Source organism: Anomaloglossus baeobatrachus, chromosome 4 (genome assembly GCF_048569485.1).
Source record: "Anomaloglossus baeobatrachus isolate aAnoBae1 chromosome 4, aAnoBae1.hap1, whole genome shotgun sequence".
Classification (NCBI taxonomy): domain Eukaryota; kingdom Metazoa; phylum Chordata; class Amphibia; order Anura; family Aromobatidae; genus Anomaloglossus; species Anomaloglossus baeobatrachus.
In genome coordinates this window covers 1,726,320-1,744,115 of record NC_134356.1, presented here as the reverse complement: position 1 = coordinate 1,744,115, position 17,796 = coordinate 1,726,320, and the positions used below count along the sequence as shown (strand labels likewise).

The following is a 17,796-nucleotide window of genomic DNA, read 5'->3' as shown; positions in this document are numbered from 1 at the left end:
ATACAACAACACTGGGAACATGGAGAAGAGACCTGATCAGTATATACCAACACTGGGAACATGGAGAAGAGACCTGACCAGTATATACCAACACTGGGAACGTGGAGAAGAGACCCGACCAGTATATACCAACACTGGGAACATGGAGAAGAGACCTGACCAGTATACAACAACACTGGGAACATGGAGAAGAGACCTAACCAGTATACACCAACACTGGGAACATGGAGAAGAGACCTGACCAGTATACACCAACACTGGGAACATGGAGAAGAGACCTGACCAGTATACACTAACACTGGGAACATGGAGAAGAGACCTGTCCAGTATACACCAACACTGGGAACATGGAGAAGAGACCTGACCAGTATACACCAACACTGGGAACGTGGAGAAGAGACCTGTCCAGTATACACCAACACTGGGAACGTGGAGAAGAGACCTGATCAGTATACACCAACACTGGGAACGTGGAGGAGAGACCTGACCAGTATACACCAACACTGGGAACGTGGAGAAGAGACCTGACCAGTATACACCAACACTGGGAACATGGAGAAGAGACCTGACCAGTATACACCAACACTGGGAACGTGGAGAAGTGACCTGGGAGCAGATGTCGGTGGAGACATGCTGGGATCTGATGGAGCTCAGAAGGAATCAGGCAGAGGTGGATTTACAAAATAGTAAGAAAATTAAGATGGAGATAGTTAGGAGCAGAACAGTAACAATGCAGGGACATGAGAAGACTCCGCAGAACGGATCATCTGTGAATGTTCGCAGTCACATTTCTGTATGAGAAGCTGAGATGATTGTGTAGAAGATGAAGGCATCTCCCGCTCAGAGCTGTAGAGGACGGAGAGATCTGGAGCCTGGAGGTCACCCGTGCAGAGCAATATCAGCCCTTCGCTCGTCTGTGAATTTCGATCCATGTATAAAGCATTATTGCCCCCAGCAGCACAGCACACCCCAAGGAGAAAGCTCCCCCGCCCCTACCTATGTAACCTGGGCATGAAGCCGGGGGTCACAACCCGTATCCAGGCAGTAGTCCTGCCATAAAGCCCCAGCTCATCCTCCCTCGTGTGACTGCGGCTACCTGGTGGCCATATTGCCCTGTATAGCGAGGGACAGGATCAGAGACAGGGGCACACAGAACACGGCACACGGAGCACTGATACCTTTCTTCTTAAGCTTTGATGAAGATCGAAGAAAATATATCCCATCCCCTGCGATCAGTAAGAGCAGAAGATCAGAGGAAGGGTTAACTCTGTGTGAGCAGCCACTATACCGTCACCCCCAGAGAGGGGACCACTGGACCCGGCCCCAGCTACACATTGGATACTGACATATATGTGCACATTTCACGCCCAAGTACACTTTACCGTATAGACTCTTGGCATTTCCTCTTCCAGTCTTCTCAGATTTTACAGAGGACAAGTCATAATTGCTGCAGAAAAGGAACAGAGGCAACGTGAGACAACCATGAATGGTGATTAGTGGTAGCATCTACTAGTGGACTCATCTACTCTACAGGGGCCACGGAGAAAGCAGCAAGAGCACAGCACACGCTGCAGACACAGAAATACAGTCAGCGCGCAGCCGACACTACAGTACAGATAGTCAGTGCGCAGCACACACTACAGTAGAGATACAAATACAGTCAGTGCGCAGCCCACACTACAGTACAGATACAAATACAGTCAGTGCGCAGCCCACACTACAGTACAGATACAAATACAGTCAGTGCGCAGCCCACACTACAGTACAGATACAAATACAGTCAGTGCGCAGCCCACACTACAGTACAGATACAAATACAGTCAGTGCGCAGCCCACACTACAGTACAGATAGTCAGTGCGCAGCACACACTACAGTACAGATACAAATACAGTCAGAGCGCAGCCCACACTACAGTACAGATACAAATACAGTCAGTGCGCAGCCCACACTACAGTACAGATACAAATACAGTCAGAGCGCAGCCCACACTACAGACACAAATACAGTCAGTGCGCAGCCCACACTACAGACACAAATACAGTCAGAGCGCAGCCCACACTACAGTACAGATACAGTCAGTGCGCAGCACACACTACAGTACAGATACAAATACAGTCAGTGCGCAGCCCACACTACAGACACAAATACAGTCAGAGCACAGCACACGCTACAGACACAAATACAGTCAGTGCGCAGCCCACACTACAGACACAAATACAGTCAGTGCGCAGCCCACACTACAGATACAAATACAGTCAGTGCGCAGCCCACACTACAGACACAAATACAGTCAGTGCGCAGCCCACTCTACAGACACAAATACAGTCAGTGCGCAGCCCACACTACAGACACAAATACAGTCAGAGCGCAGCCCACACTACAGTACAGACACAAATACAGTCAGAGCACAGCCCACACTACAGTACAGACACAAATACAGTCAGTGCGCAGCCCACACTACAGTACAGACACAAATACAGTCAGTGCGCAGCCCACACTACAGATACAAATACAGTCAGAGCGCAGCCCACACTACAGTACAGATACAAATACAGTCAGTGCGCAGCCCACACTACAGTACAGATAGTCAGTGCGCAGCACACACTACAGTACAGATACAAATACAGTCAGAGCGCAGCCCACACTACAGTACAGATACAAATACAGTCAGTGCGCAGCCCACACTACAGTACAGATACAAATACAGTCAGTGCGCAGCACACACTACAGTACAGATACAAATACAGTCAGTGCGCAGCCCACACTACAGACACAAATACAGTCAGAGCGCAGCCCACACTACAGACACAAATACAGTCAGTGCGCAGCCCACACTACAGACACAAATACAGTCAGAGCGCAGCCCACACTACAGTACAGATACAGTCAGTGCGCAGCACACACTACAGTACAGATACAAATACAGTCAGTGCGCAGCCCACACTACAGACACAAATACAGTCAGAGCACAGCACACGCTACAGACACAAATACAGTCAGTGCGCAGCCCACACTACACTACAGATACAAATACAGTCAGTGCGCAGCCCACACTACAGACACAAATACAGTCAGAGCGCAGCCCACACTACAGACACAAATACAGTCAGTGCGCAGCCCACACTACAGTACAGACACAAATACAGTCAGTGCGCAGCCCACACTACAGTACAGACACAAATACAGTCAGTGCGCAGCCCACACTACAGACACAAATACAGTCAGAGCGCAGCCCACACTACAGACACAAATACAGTCAGAGCACAGCCCACACTACAGTACAGACACAAATACAGTCAGTGCGCAGCACACACTACAGTACAGATACAAATACAGTCAGTGCGCAGCCCACACTACAGACACAAATACAGTCAGAGCACAGCCCACACTACAGTACAGACACAAATACAGTCAGTGCGCAGCCCACACTACAGTAGACACAAATACAGTCAGTGCGCAGCCCACACTACACTACAGATACAAATACAGTCAGTGCGCAGCCCACACTACAGACACAAATACAGTCAGAGCACAGCCCACACTACAGTACAGACACAAATACAGTCAGTGCGCAGCCCACACTACAGTACAGACACAAATACAGTCAGTGCGCAGCCCACACTACAGATACAAATACAGTCAGAGCGCAGCCCACACTTCAGTACAGACACAAATACAGTCAGTGCGCAGCCCACACTACACTACAGATACAAATACAGTCAGTGCGCAGCCCACACTACAGACACAAATACAGTCAGTGCGCAGCCCACACTACAGACACAAATACAGTCAGTGCGCAGCCCACACTTCAGTACAGACACAAATACAGTCAGTGCGCAGCCCACACTACACTACAGATACAAATACAGTCAGTGCGCAGCCCACACTACAGACACAAATACAGTCAGAGCGCAGCCCACACTACACTACAGATACAAATACAGTCAGTGCGCAGCCCACACTACAGTACAGATACAAATACAGTCAGTGCGCAGCCCACACTACAGACACAAATACAGCAAGAGCGCAGCACACGCTACAGACACAGAAATACAGTCAGCGCGCAGCCTACACTACAGTAAAGATACAAATACAGTCAGTGCGCAGCCCACACTACAGTACAGATACAAATACAGTCAGTGCGCAGCCCACACTACAGACACAAATACAGTCAGAGCGCAGCACACGCTACAGACACAGAAATACAGTCAGAGCGCAGCCCACACTTCAGTACAGATACAAATACAGTCAGAGCGCAGCCCACACTTCAGTACAGATACAAATACAGTCAGTGTGCAGCCCACACTACAGTACAGACACAAATACAGTCAGAGCGCAGCCCACACTTCAGTACAGACACAAATACAGTCAGTGCGCAGCCCACACTACAGTACAGACACAAATACAGTCAGAGCGCAGCCCACACTTCAGTACAGACACAAATACAGTCAGTGCGCAGCCCACACTTCAGTACAGACACAAATACAGTCAGTGCGCAGCCCACACTTCAGTACAGATACAAATACAGTCAGAGCACAGCCCACACTACAGTACAGACACAAATACAGTCAGTGCGCAGCCCACACTACAGACACAAATACAGTCAGAGCGCAGCCCACACTACACTACAGATACAAATACAGTCAGTGCGCAGCCCACACTACAGACACAAATACAGTCAGAGCGCAGCCCACACTACACTACAGATACAAATACAGTCAGTGCGCAGCCCACACTACAGTACAGATACAAATACAGTCAGTGCGCAGCCCACACTACAGACACAAATACAGCAAGAGCGCAGCACACGCTACAGACACAGAAATACAGTCAGCGCGCAGCCTACACTACAGTAAAGATACAAATACAGTCAGTGCGCAGCCCACACTACAGTACAGATACAAATACAGTCAGTGCGCAGCCCACACTACAGACACAAATACAGTCAGAGCGCAGCACACGCTACAGACACAGAAATACAGTCAGAGCGCAGCCTACACTACAGTACAGACACAAATACAGTCAGAGAGCAGCACACAATACAGACACGAATACAGTCAGAGCACAGCACACACTACAGTACAGACACAAATACAGTCAGAGCGCAGCCCACACTACAGTACAGATACAAATACAGTCAGTGCGCAGCACACGCTACAGACACAGAAATACAGTCAGTGCGCAGCCCACACTACAGTACAGACACAAATACAGTCAGTGCGCAGCCCACACTACAGTACAGACACAAATACAGTCAGAGCACAGCCCACAATACAGACACACATACAGTCAGAGCGCAGCCCACACTACAGACACAAATACAGTCAGCGCGCAGCCCACAATACAGACACAACTACAGTCAGAGCACAGCCCACAATACTGTACAGACACAAATACAGTCAGAGCGCAGCCCACAATACAGACACAGAAATACAGTCAGTGCGCAGCACACAATACAGTACAGATACAAATACAGTCAGCGCGCAGCCCACACTACAGACACAAATACAGTCAGCGCGCAGCCCACAATACAGACACAACTACAGTCAGAGCACAGCACACAATACAGTACAGACACAAATACAGTCGGAGCGCAGCCCACACTACAGACACAAATACAGTCAGAGCGCAGCCCACACTACAGACACAAATACAGTCAGAGCGCAGCCCACACTACAGACACAAATACAGTCAGAGCGCAGCCCACACTATAGACACAAATACAGTCAGAGAGCAGCCCACACTACAGTACAGACACAAATACAGTCAGAGCGCAGCCCACACTACAGTACAGACACAAATACAGTCAGTGCGCAGCCCACACTTCAGTACAGATACAAATACAGTCAGAGCGCAGCCCACACTTCAGTACAGATACAAATACAGTCAGTGCGCAGCCCACACTACAGTACAGACAAATACAGTCAGAGCGCAGCCCACACTTCAGTACAGACACAAATACAGTCAGTGCGCAGCCCACACTACAGTACAGACACAAATACAGTCAGTGCGCAGCCCACACTACAGTACAGACACAAATACAGTCAGTGCGCAGCCCACACTTCAGTACAGATACAAATACAGTCAGAGCGCAGCCCACACTACAGTACAGACACAAATACAGTCAGTGCGCAGCCCACACTTCAGTACAGACACAAATACAGTCAGTGCGCAGCCCACACTTCAGTACAGATACAAATACAGTCAGTGCGCAGCCCACACTACAGACACAAATACAGTCAGAGCGCAGCCCACACTACAGTACAGACACAAATACAGTCAGTGCGCAGCCCACACTACAGACACAAATACAGTCAGAGCGCAGCCCACACTACACTACAGATACAAATACAGTCAGTGCGCAGCCCACACTACAGTACAGATACAAATACAGTCAGTGCGCAGCCCACACTACAGACACAAATACAGCAAGAGCGCAGCACACGCTACAGACACAGAAATACAGTCAGCGCGCAGCCTACACTACAGTAAAGATACAAATACAGTCAGAGCGCAGCCCACACTACAGTACAGACACAAATACAGTCAGAGCGCAGCACACAATACAGACACGAATACAGTCAGAGCACAGCACACACTACAGTACAGACACAAATACAGTCAGAGCGCAGCCCACACTACAGTACAGATACAAATACAGTCAGTGCGCAGCACACGCTACAGACACAGAAATACAGTCAGTGCGCAGCCCACACTACAGTACAGACACAAATACAGTCAGTGCGCAGCCCACACTACAGTACAGACACAAATACAGTCAGAGCGCAGCCCACACTACAGACACAAATACAGTCAGCGCGCAGCCCACAATACAGACACAACTACAGTCAGAGCACAGCCCACAATACTGTACAGACACAAATACAGTCAGAGCGCAGCCCACAATACAGACACAGAAATACAGTCAGTGCGCAGCACACAATACAGTACAGACACAAATACAGTCAGAGCAGCCCACACTACAGTACAGACACAAATACAGTCAGAGCGCAGCCCACACTACAGACACAAATACAGTCAGAGCGCAGCCCACACTACAGACACAAATACAGTCAGAGAGCAGCCCACACTACAGTACAGACACAAATACAGTCAGAGCGCAGCCCACACTACAGTACAGATACAAATACAGTCAGTGCGCAGCCCACACTACAGTACAGACACAAATACAGTCAGAGCGCAGCCCACACTACAGTACAGATACAAATACAGTCAGTGCGCAGCCCACACTACAGTACAGACACAAATACAGTCAGAGCACAGCCCACAATACAGACACAGAAATACAGTCAGTGCGCAGCCCACAATACAGACACACATACAGTCAGAGCGCAGCCCACACTACAGACACAAATACAGTCAGAGCACAGCCCACAATACAGTACAGATACAAATACAGTCAGCGCGCAGCCCACACTACAGACACAAATACAGTCAGCGCGCAGCCCACAATACAGACACAACTACAGTCAGAGCACAGCCCACAATACTGTACAGACACAAATACAGTCAGAGCGCAGCCCACAATACAGACACAGAAATACAGTCAGTGCGCAGCACACAATACAGTACAGACACAAATACAGTCAGAGCAGCCCACACTACAGTACAGACACAAATACAGTCAGAGCGCAGCCCACACTACAGTACAGATACAAATACAGTCAGTGCGCAGCCCACACTACAGTACAGACACAAATACAGTCAGTGCGCAGCCCACACTACAGTACAGATACAAATACAGTCAGTGCGCAGCCCACACTACAGTACAGACACAAATACAGTCAGTGCGCAGCCCACAATCCAGTACAGACACAAATACAGTCAGAGCGCAGCACACACTATAGTACAGACACAAATACAGTCAGAGCGCAGCCTACACTACACTACAGACACAAATACAGTCAGAGCGCAGCCCACACTACCGTACAGACACAAATACAGTCAGAGCACAGCCCACAATACAGACACAAATACAGTCAGAGCGCAGCCCACACTACAGTACAGATACAAATACAGTCAGTGCGCAGCCCACACTACAGTACAGACACAAATACAGTCAGTGCGCAGCCCACACTACAGTACAGACACAAATACAGTCAGAGCGCAGCCCACACTACAGTACAGACACAAATACAGTCAGAGCGCAGCCCACAATCCAGTACAGACACAAATACAGTCAGAGCGCAGCCCACACTACAGACACAGAAATACAGTCAGAGCGCAGCCTACAATACAGTACAGACACAAATACAGTCAGAGCGCAGCACATACTACAGTACAGATACATAAATACAGTCAGAGCGCAGCCCACACTACAGTACAGACACATAAATACAGTCAGAGCGCAGCCCACAATCCAGTACAGACACAAATACAGTCAGAGCGCAGCCCACAATCCAGTACAGACACAAATACAGTCAGAGCGCAGCCCACAATACAGACACAAATACAGTCAGAGCGCAGCCCACAATACAGACACAAATACAGTCAGTGCGCAGCCCACACTACAGACACAAATACAGTCAGAGCGCAGCACACACTATAGTACAGACACAAATACAGTCAGAGCGCAGCCTACACTACACTACAGACACAAATACAGTCAGAGCGCAGCCCACACTACAGTACAGACACAAATACAGTCAGAGCGCAGCCCACACTACCGTACAGACACAAATACAGTCAGAGCGCAGCCCACACTACAGTACAGACACAGAAATACAGTCAGAGCGCAGCCCACACTACAGTACAGACACAGAAATAAAGTCAGAGCGCAGCCTACAATACAGTACAGACACAAATACAGTCAGTGCGCAGCCCACACTACAGTACAGATACATAAATACAGTCAGAGCGCAGCCCACACTACAGTACAGACACAAATACAGTCAGAGCACAGCACATACTACAGTACAGATACATAAATACAGTCAGAGCGCAGCCCACACTACAGTACAGACACATAAATACAGTCAGAGCGCAGCCCACACTACAGTACAGATACATAAATACAGTCAGAGCGCAGCCCACACTACACTACAGACACAAATACAGTCAGAGCGCAGCACATACTACAGTACAGATACATAAATACAGTCAGAGCGCAGCCCACACTACAGTACAGACACATAAATACAGTCAGAGCGCAGCCCACACTACAGTACAGACACAGAAATAAAGTCAGAGCGCAGCCCACACTACAGTACAGACACAGAAATACAGTCAGAGCGCAGCCCACAATACAGTACAGACACTAATACAGTCAGAGCGCAGCCCACACTACAGTACAGACACATAAATACAGTCAGAGCGCAGCACACACTACAGTACAGATACATAAATACAGTCAGAGTGCAGCACACACTACAGTACAGACACATGACTGATGGACTAGTGAATTGCGCTCCTGGTAATCTAATAAATAAGACACCACACACTGCGTGACATGGATTAAAATTTTGGCCACAGCAGCCCTTTATTTTAATAAGAAAAAACATCAATAAGAAAAAACAAGATTATCGGCCCAGAGATGTGGTTGTTATAAATCCCAGCCCCATATCCCCCTCCGCCGTGTACACCTAGCTCAAGGGGGAATCTGGGTATACCCCTTGATCATTTTCCTTGTGTCCGCTGAGCTCCTCCCCAGGGACCCATCTATTCCACTGTCCACTGAGCTCCTCCCCAGGGACCCATATTCCACTGTCCGCTGAGCTCTGGCCCAGGGACCCCATTAAAAACATAATTCTCCAACCAACAAAGAGGGGGTTTAAACAACCACATCCCGCCGCCGCCAAATGCTGCTGTAACATACAATATTAAAATGTTAATACAATATTAATATGTTGATATGACATTGTCAATTTGGATACATTACTGATAACAATTAATACAATACGATACAATACTAATAATGTTGATAAAATACCGATGATGTTGAATACCAATAACATTGTTAGAATATTGACAGTGTTGCAAAGTCCTGATATTGATACATTTCCCTTTTTTATAGGGAGGGTGGGTGGGACAACTGCTTGTTCAGTCTTTAAGTCCAGGACAAAGGAATGACACCTTAACATGGGACCTATTTCTTATATGGCCCCTGCCCCCATCTCTCCTCCTGCTCGCCCACCACCACATTCCTTAGGTAAAAACCCCCATCCCTTACTCCTTAACCCTTTCCTGGATCTATCACTGCCTCAGTCATGTACGTTACGTCTATCTGCCTTCACTCTGCTTGACTGATGGACTAGTGAATTGCGCTCCTGGTAATCTAATAAATAAGACACCACACACTGCGTGACATGGATTAAAATTTTGGCCACAGCAGCCCTTTATTTTAATAAGAAAAAACATCAATAAGAAAAAACAAGATTATCGGCCCAGAGATGTGGTTGTTATAAATCCCAGCCCCATATCCCCCTCCGCCGTGTACACCTAGCTCAAGGGGGAATCTGGGTATACCCCTTGATCATTTTCCTTGTGTCCGCTGAGCTCCTCCCCAGGGACCCATCTATTCCACTGTCCACTGAGCTCCTCCCCAGGGACCCATATTCCACTGTCCGCTGAGCTCTGGCCCAGGGACCCCATTAAAAACATAATTCTCCAACCAACAAAGAGGGGGTTTAAACAACCACATCCCGCCAAGACTCGCTCTTGTGACACCTTACAAGAGTGAGTTCCTCCACAACTTAATGGCTCGTTCTACTCCTTCTTGTATTCCCAACATCCATATATCAATGCCAATGTCATTAAGATGTACCTTATCATCTCTCCAAAAATGTTCCTTTGTATTTTCCAGCATCTGGTGACGTATGGCCACCCCTCCGTTTTCCAACACAAATTTTGTTATTTTTTTATTAACCTTTATCCTTGTATTATTGATGCGAGCCACTGATCGCGCTGTTCTCCACATTTGTCTAGCTACTATATCCGACCAGACCACCACTGTTTCTGGGTAAGACCTCCATAAATTCAACATATCAAGCTTTATGTTCCTAACTAAATGTCTTGATGTTCTTATTGCTAAATCATTACCACCTAAATGGATAAGTAAGACGTCCGGGGGGCGGTAGAACTCCACATGATACTGGATTTCTTTTAACAGCTGATGCCACTGCATTCCCCTCTTTCCTATCCATGTCACCCGTGCCAAGGAACTGGGCAACCCCAACTGTTTGCCATTAGGCCTGACTGCTGCACGTAAGGCCCCCCAAAAAACAAATGAATGTCCCATGATCCAAACCAGGCATTGCTGTTCAGCTAAAACAAAAAACAAAAACACAATTATCACACAATTGTCTAAATGAAGACACAACTACTATAAGATTACCACAATGTACACATATATATACATGTACGCCATTTATAATAAATGTAATCGAATGTAACTCTTAAATCTGCTCGATTCCCATCTCCCGATTTTTTTAACTATGTCAGGCCCTAAGCCCCATCTAGCAGCTTCTGTGGCTGCTCCTATCCTAAATGAGTGTGAAGTGAATGCATTTGGAGACTCTCCCAATATTGTCAGGCATTTTTTAAGAACTGCTGTGAATTGAAATTGTGACAATGACTTACAATCCTCATGAATTAGTAATGAACCTTGGATATTTGGCCTTCTTGAGACATAGTTTCTAAAACAGATGACCGGGCAGGCCCTGGACCCGCTTAAAGGAAACAATGTGATCCATTTTCCTCTACCCTGTTGATCAGTTTTTGACTTTGCCAGAAAACATTCCAATCTGTCTGTGTACTGATGCACGTCCTCGGCTTGTAGACCCCCACTTCTGGTGGAGCTACTCGCCACCAACTCGCTGATTCTAAAAGCGCCAAAAAAGGCCAGTGTGAATGCACAACTAAAGAGAAACACTTCAAAGGGACTGCTCCAGACTCGGCCTAGTACACTCAGTATCTGCTGCAATAACTGGAAAGAAATCGGACGCCGTTTATCTCTGGTCTTCTTACAACTTTTCCTGTAACCCTTTAGGGCCTGCTTAACTAAAAAATGCTTTGTGTAATCAGTGAAGTCGTGCAACTTAAACCAAAAAGCTAATCCAGACATTTTACTATCAATACTGGACAATGAAGTACCATCCACAAAGGCCCTGCTAATGTAAAATAACAACAAGGAAACATTGTCATGTAACCTGGCATCATGTCCCACTAGAGCACACAAGTTTTCCCATTCCCTCCATGCTGACTGGTACCTCTGCCATGTGCTTACACCCACAGACCGTTCTATCAGAGCGTATGCAGTGTCACTGGCAGTGACCACAGAAAATCCGGACACTTCTTGCCTTGTACCTCTGCCATCGGGGCTAACGAACGGAATCTGTCCCACTGAAAACGAGACAGAGCATCAGCCACAGAATTGCACACACCGGGGACATGCACAGCTGTAATCTGACAATTTGACTTTAAACAGCGCAGCACTAGATGACGCAGCAACGTAACAACAGGCAGGGAAGAAGCTGATTGTTTGTTGATGACTTCTACAACTCCCAAGTTATCACAATGAAATCTCACTTTTCGGTTTTGGAAAATATTGTACCAAATTTCACAAGCAACCACTATGGGGAACAATTCAAGGAGTACTAAGTTTCGTGTTAACCCATTGTTTCTCCAACTCTCTGGCCACCTATCTGCACACCACTGTCCCGAACAATATGCACCAAAACCAGTTGACCCCGCTGCATCAGTGTGGATGTCTAGATCAAAATTTGAAACCGGTGGTCTGATCCACAATGACCTCCCATTAAAATCTATTAAGAACTGTTCCCATACCGCCAGATCGTCCTTTAATGTTCTAGCCAGCCGCACAAAGTGATGTGGAAAGGTTATGCCTGAGGTAGCTGCAGCTAGGCGCCTACAAAAAACTCTACCCATTGGAATAATGCGACACGCAAAGTTCATTTTCCCTAACAGCGATTGTAGATCCTTTAATCTGATCTTACGGTGAGATCTAGCTTCTCTGACTGCCTCCAGCAGATCACTGACCTTGTCATCCGGTAATCTGCACTCCATTGCTTCACTGTCAATCAAAATTCCTAAAAACTTGATAAGTGTAGACGGGCCTTCTGTTTTATCTGATGCTAACGGTACTCCGAAACGCTTAAAAACCGACTGAATCGCTGCCAATAATGAAGCACAAACAAATGACTTTGGTGGACCAATACATAGGAAATCATCTAGATAATGCAGGACAGAACGCACGCCGGCTTCCTTCTTTACTACCCACTCCAAAAATGTGCTAAATGATTCAAACAAGGAGCATGAGATGGAGCAGCCCATCGGTAAACACAAGTCTACATAAAACCTTCCCTGCCACTGACAACCCAAGAGATGGAAGCTTTCTGGATGGACTGGTAGGAGTCTAAAGGCAGCTTCAATGTCTGTTTTTGCCATTAAAGCTCCTCTGCCGTACTTCTGAACCCATGCAATCGCTGTATCAAATGAAGTATACGAGACTGTGCAAAGTTCCTGATCGATTCCATCATTAACTGAGCTTCCATGAGGGAAGGACAGATGATGGATCAGCCTAAACTTATTGGGTTCCTTCTTTGGGACCACCCCCAATGGAGAGACCCTTAAGTTTTCTATTGGCATTTTGGGGAATGGGCCTGCCATGCGGCCCAGGTCAATTTCTTTGTTTAGTTTTGTGGAGACAATGTGAGAATATGTATAAGCTGAAGCAAGGTTACGAGAACAGGTTAATGGGCCTGAAGTAGATGGGATCTTAAAACCTTCTGAGAAACCCTCCCCCAGCAATTGTGCTGCTTTTCTATCTGGGTACCTGCTTAGATAGCCCACCATCTCCCCGAGTCTAATTGGGGTTTCCCCCTTTTGGTTAATCTCTGCTGTTGGGGTTTTATTTCGTTTAAAGCATTTGGATAGGCTATGGTTTCCACTACAGAAGCTGCATTCATGTTTGTACCTGCATGTGTTTCCGAATCTGCACTGGCTATCATTGAACTGCCAGCAGCAACCTTTTCTGTTTGCTGCCGACAATCCGATTGCTGATGATCTGCCGACATAGCCCTGAAAGGGCTGATTAACCCCACGTGGCGCTGTCATGAGACGCATCCATAAACTAATATCTTTGTGATCCCAACGAATCCCTTGGCGACCAGCCTTTCGTTGGCGAAACTGCTCATCATAGCGCAGCCATGCTAAACCTCCATACGCACGGTGCGCCTCCCCGATAGAATTCATGTAACAAAATAAGGCAGAGCAATGTTCAGGAGTTTTTTGGCCTATTACACTTGCTAATATGGCAAAAGCCTGGAACCAATTGCTAAATGTTTGGGGGATGAGACAATACCGTCTTTCTTGTTCCTCTCTTTTCCTCTCATCAAACCTTACTCTATCCAAGTTATATTTTTCTAAGGGCAATAATGAAAATATTTCCACATATTCGTCGGCCCAAATCTTCTCCCTAACCTCCTGTTTCAAATGAATTCCTAGAGGACCCTCAAAACATACATATAATTCTCCTTTTGCTGCATCAGATAATGGAACCCCTTGTGAAATTACTGCGTCCTCCTGTGTGTCTGGATCAGCACACGACTGACTTACCACCTCCGGTGTCCGGGGACCATTCCCGCACCATGCAGCAATAGGAGAAGAGGTTATGGGTAAGCTAGACTGACTCAAAGCCTCCTTAACCCCGGACACTAATTGCTGTACTACTGAATTAAGATCCCATCCTACATTGCCGGGAACTGTACCCCCAACTGCGCCCACTGGATTCATTCCAGGTGTTGTTACACTAGATATAGGACAAGAAAAAGTGTTCTCACCAATACCTGGCTGCGTCCTAGGTTGACCAGCCGTCCGTGACGTATTAGTTATAGTCTCTACAGCCCCTCCATTATTGAAGTGCTGCGTGCTGCTGCCCTCTAGTGGGCAGTCGTTATCTGTGTCATAGTCATTGTCTGGAATCTCTTCTGAGTCTTGTAGCTGTAGATTTATTGCCTGACTCACATCCTGAGCCGGCCGAAGAAGTCTTTGTCTGGTTAAAGTACTTTTGCGCAGTTGTCTTTTTGGATTCCTGCCACTCCTCGTGTAATGAGAACCCGGATCCGGAAATGTTGTGTGTCCTAAGCCCATCCCCCCGTGTTGGTTTATTTCCTGGGGTAAGGCCGTATGATGTCCTCTAGAATGATACAAAGTTTGTTGAGGAAGTTCTAAGGATTCATGGTGGGCTGTGGTCACGTCAGTTGTAGCTTGTGTGGCTGCTTCTCTGGCTGGCACCTCAGTAGAGCTGGACTTTCTCCTTGCACTTCTTGGTGTCTCTCTGGTTAGATGGTCGGGCTCTTTTCTCTGTCCTTTGTTATTCTTGTACTGTAATTTCCTTCCTGGTTTGTAAGCAGGATCAGAGGCCGTGCTGCGCTTTGCTCTTTTCCTAGAGGTAACGGAAGGACTTATGATCCTATTGTGAGTCCTATTGGCCATTTCAGAAGTTAGTCTCTCAGGAGGTCTTGATCTTCTTAGAGTTTGATGTTCAGAAAGTTCAGAAGGGACAGATGCTGTATCCCGGGCATTCTTCAGCAATTCGTCTAGCTGGGCCTGAATCCATTCGGGCCTACATGTCAAAGCCGCGGCCTGAACGCTCTTCAGCAAGGCATCCATACTGCTTGTTCAGTCTTTAAGTCCAGGACAAAGGAATGACACCTTAACATGGGACCTATTTCTTATATGGCCCCTGCCCCCATCTCTCCTCCTGCTCGCCCACCACCACATTCCTTAGGTAAAAACCCCCATCCCTTACTCCTTAACCCTTTCCTGGATCTATCACTGCCTCAGTCATGTACGTTACGTCTATCTGCCTTCACTCTGCTGGAAGATAGCTCAGAAACAGAAAGAGTCCATGAGTGCCGCCTGAAAGCAAAAAGGGGATGCAGAGCAAGGGATAAATCACAGGACTCTGCAGAGGGCACGTGAATACAGGGCACTCAACAGCCGCGCGCGCGCGCGCACACACACACACGGCCACTGCTGCGAAGACTTTAACCGTGCAGTGAAGGGAATGTACAAACTAGGTAACAAAAAAAAAAAAAAAAAAAGCAATCTACTTTTAGATTGAACTTCCTAGTTACACACCTGAGATCTGGAGACGCGTTTTCCCCTCGATAATAATTTGACAAATGCCCATTCATTATGGTTCGCCTGTAAGATAAAAAGTACATCATACACCTGAATGATAAGCGTCGGAGCCAGGAATCCATAAGCCATTCATTGTGAACAAAGCCAAAGTAAAATGAAATTCTAAAAAAGGGGAAAACAAACCCAATGTGAAATACAGAAAACAGAAACAAATCAGTTCTGTATCTTTATACAGCTGTACACAATTGTCCTGGCTCTGCATCTATATACTGCTCTGGGTTGTTCATATACCAGTATATGGTTATGTGACTATGTAATGCTAATGTTTTTATATCTGTGACATGCTCACTGTGCTGTTTCTATATAATAGTTTTGGTTCTGTATCTGTGTAGTGCTGCAGATTATGTATTCATAAAATTGGTCTTGGTTCTGTATCTGTGTAGCACCCCAGATTATATATTCATTTAACAGTCCTTGTTCTGTATTTATGTAGTGCTTTTTTTCCTGCGTCCATGTAGTGGATCAGTCCTGTATCTATGTAATGGTTTTAGTTCTATTTCATTCTATACATCTGTCTTTTGATTTGCACTGGGAGCACTTACTTTTTGAAAGAACGTCCTTGAAAGTAGTGTCCTGTTGTCAGGATTTCACTGGCATTCCCATCTCTTCACCTTTGGCTCAGGAGTAAATCTGCATCTTCAGACTTTGGAGAGAGTGAAGAAACAACATGATCAAAATGTAAAACATGATCCAGCAGGATGATGGCAGTTCTCATTCACTGGCGAGGTGGTATAACAGATGACGCCAGCGATGTGGAGCGCCTGATCCATGCAGCAATGAGAGAATAAACTGCACTGAGCAGGAGGCGGAGATAATAAAAGCCCCTCCCCCAAGGAGCTTCCTGAACTGTTAAAGGACCTGACTACAAAGTGCAGACTGAAGGAACCAAGGCAAATAGTGCCTTACAACAGGCTGCCTGGGGCAAGCACACCGCCCCGGCCATGGGTAGTGGCCATCCTTTACCCGGTTATCTCAGAGAAGTCAGTCTTCAGGTTCAGCAGTTATTAGTAAGGGCTGGGGAAAATGGTGGGAAACGGCGCTCAAATGAATGGGACCAGTAAAGAACCGCCATTGACATTCGCCAGGTACTTGCTACAACTCTAATTGGAGTGGCGCAGTGCTGAGCTGCGGCTCTGATGAGAGTTGTAGTAACGTGAATAGCGCTTCTTTACGGTTAGCGTTCATTTGAGCGCCGTTTCCTACCATTTTTCACTCATTTCCTTGCCCCCTCAGACCCTTCCAGGCTGGAACATTCCAGTGACCTGGCTGTATACCTCACTGTACTCGGTTAAGCTTGCTGCTATCTCTTCTCAGTGGGTGCTCTCCAAAAGTGGGGTGCTGCTGGCCGGGATAGTGGCCCTGGAAGCCCTGAAGACTAATCCCTGGTGGGCAGCGGAAGGGTGAGACTGTAGCTTGTACCATCTTGTGTGTTGCTGGGAATATACAATATGTTGTGTAATGTGTTGTCTGAGAAGTGTCCTGCCCACGGGGAAGGAGGAGTGCGGGCGTTCAGTGGGATGAGCCCTGGTCTGTGCATCCTTTATAAAGAGGCAGGCCAGCGGACAAGAGCACCCACCGACCCCCCTCGCGTCTCCACGGGAGAGCGCCCG

At 47.1% G+C, this 17,796-nt stretch overlaps 1 protein-coding gene across 8 annotated transcripts in view; it reads right to left on the bottom strand.

The window, feature by feature from the left end:
- The window catches only part of EPS8 (EGFR pathway substrate 8, signaling adaptor), a 297,407-nt gene that overhangs the window by 197,597 nt on the left and 82,014 nt on the right, over positions 1 to 17,796 (bottom strand). For 5 of the 8 annotated variants that reach the window (XM_075343463.1, XM_075343467.1, XM_075343469.1 and 2 more), the window contains 3 exons: positions 16,729 to 16,829; positions 16,124 to 16,189; positions 1,383 to 1,447 (listed from right to left, as the gene is read on the bottom strand). In XM_075343463.1, the coding sequence (XP_075199578.1) occupies positions 1,383 to 1,447; positions 16,124 to 16,179 (121 nt within the window). In that variant the 5' untranslated portion in view covers positions 16,180 to 16,189; positions 16,729 to 16,829. Of the gene's footprint in view, positions 1 to 1,382; positions 1,448 to 16,123; positions 16,190 to 16,728; positions 16,830 to 17,796 lie in introns of those variants that run through there. The other 3 variants (XM_075343466.1, XM_075343470.1, XM_075343473.1) reach the window with 2 other exon arrangements.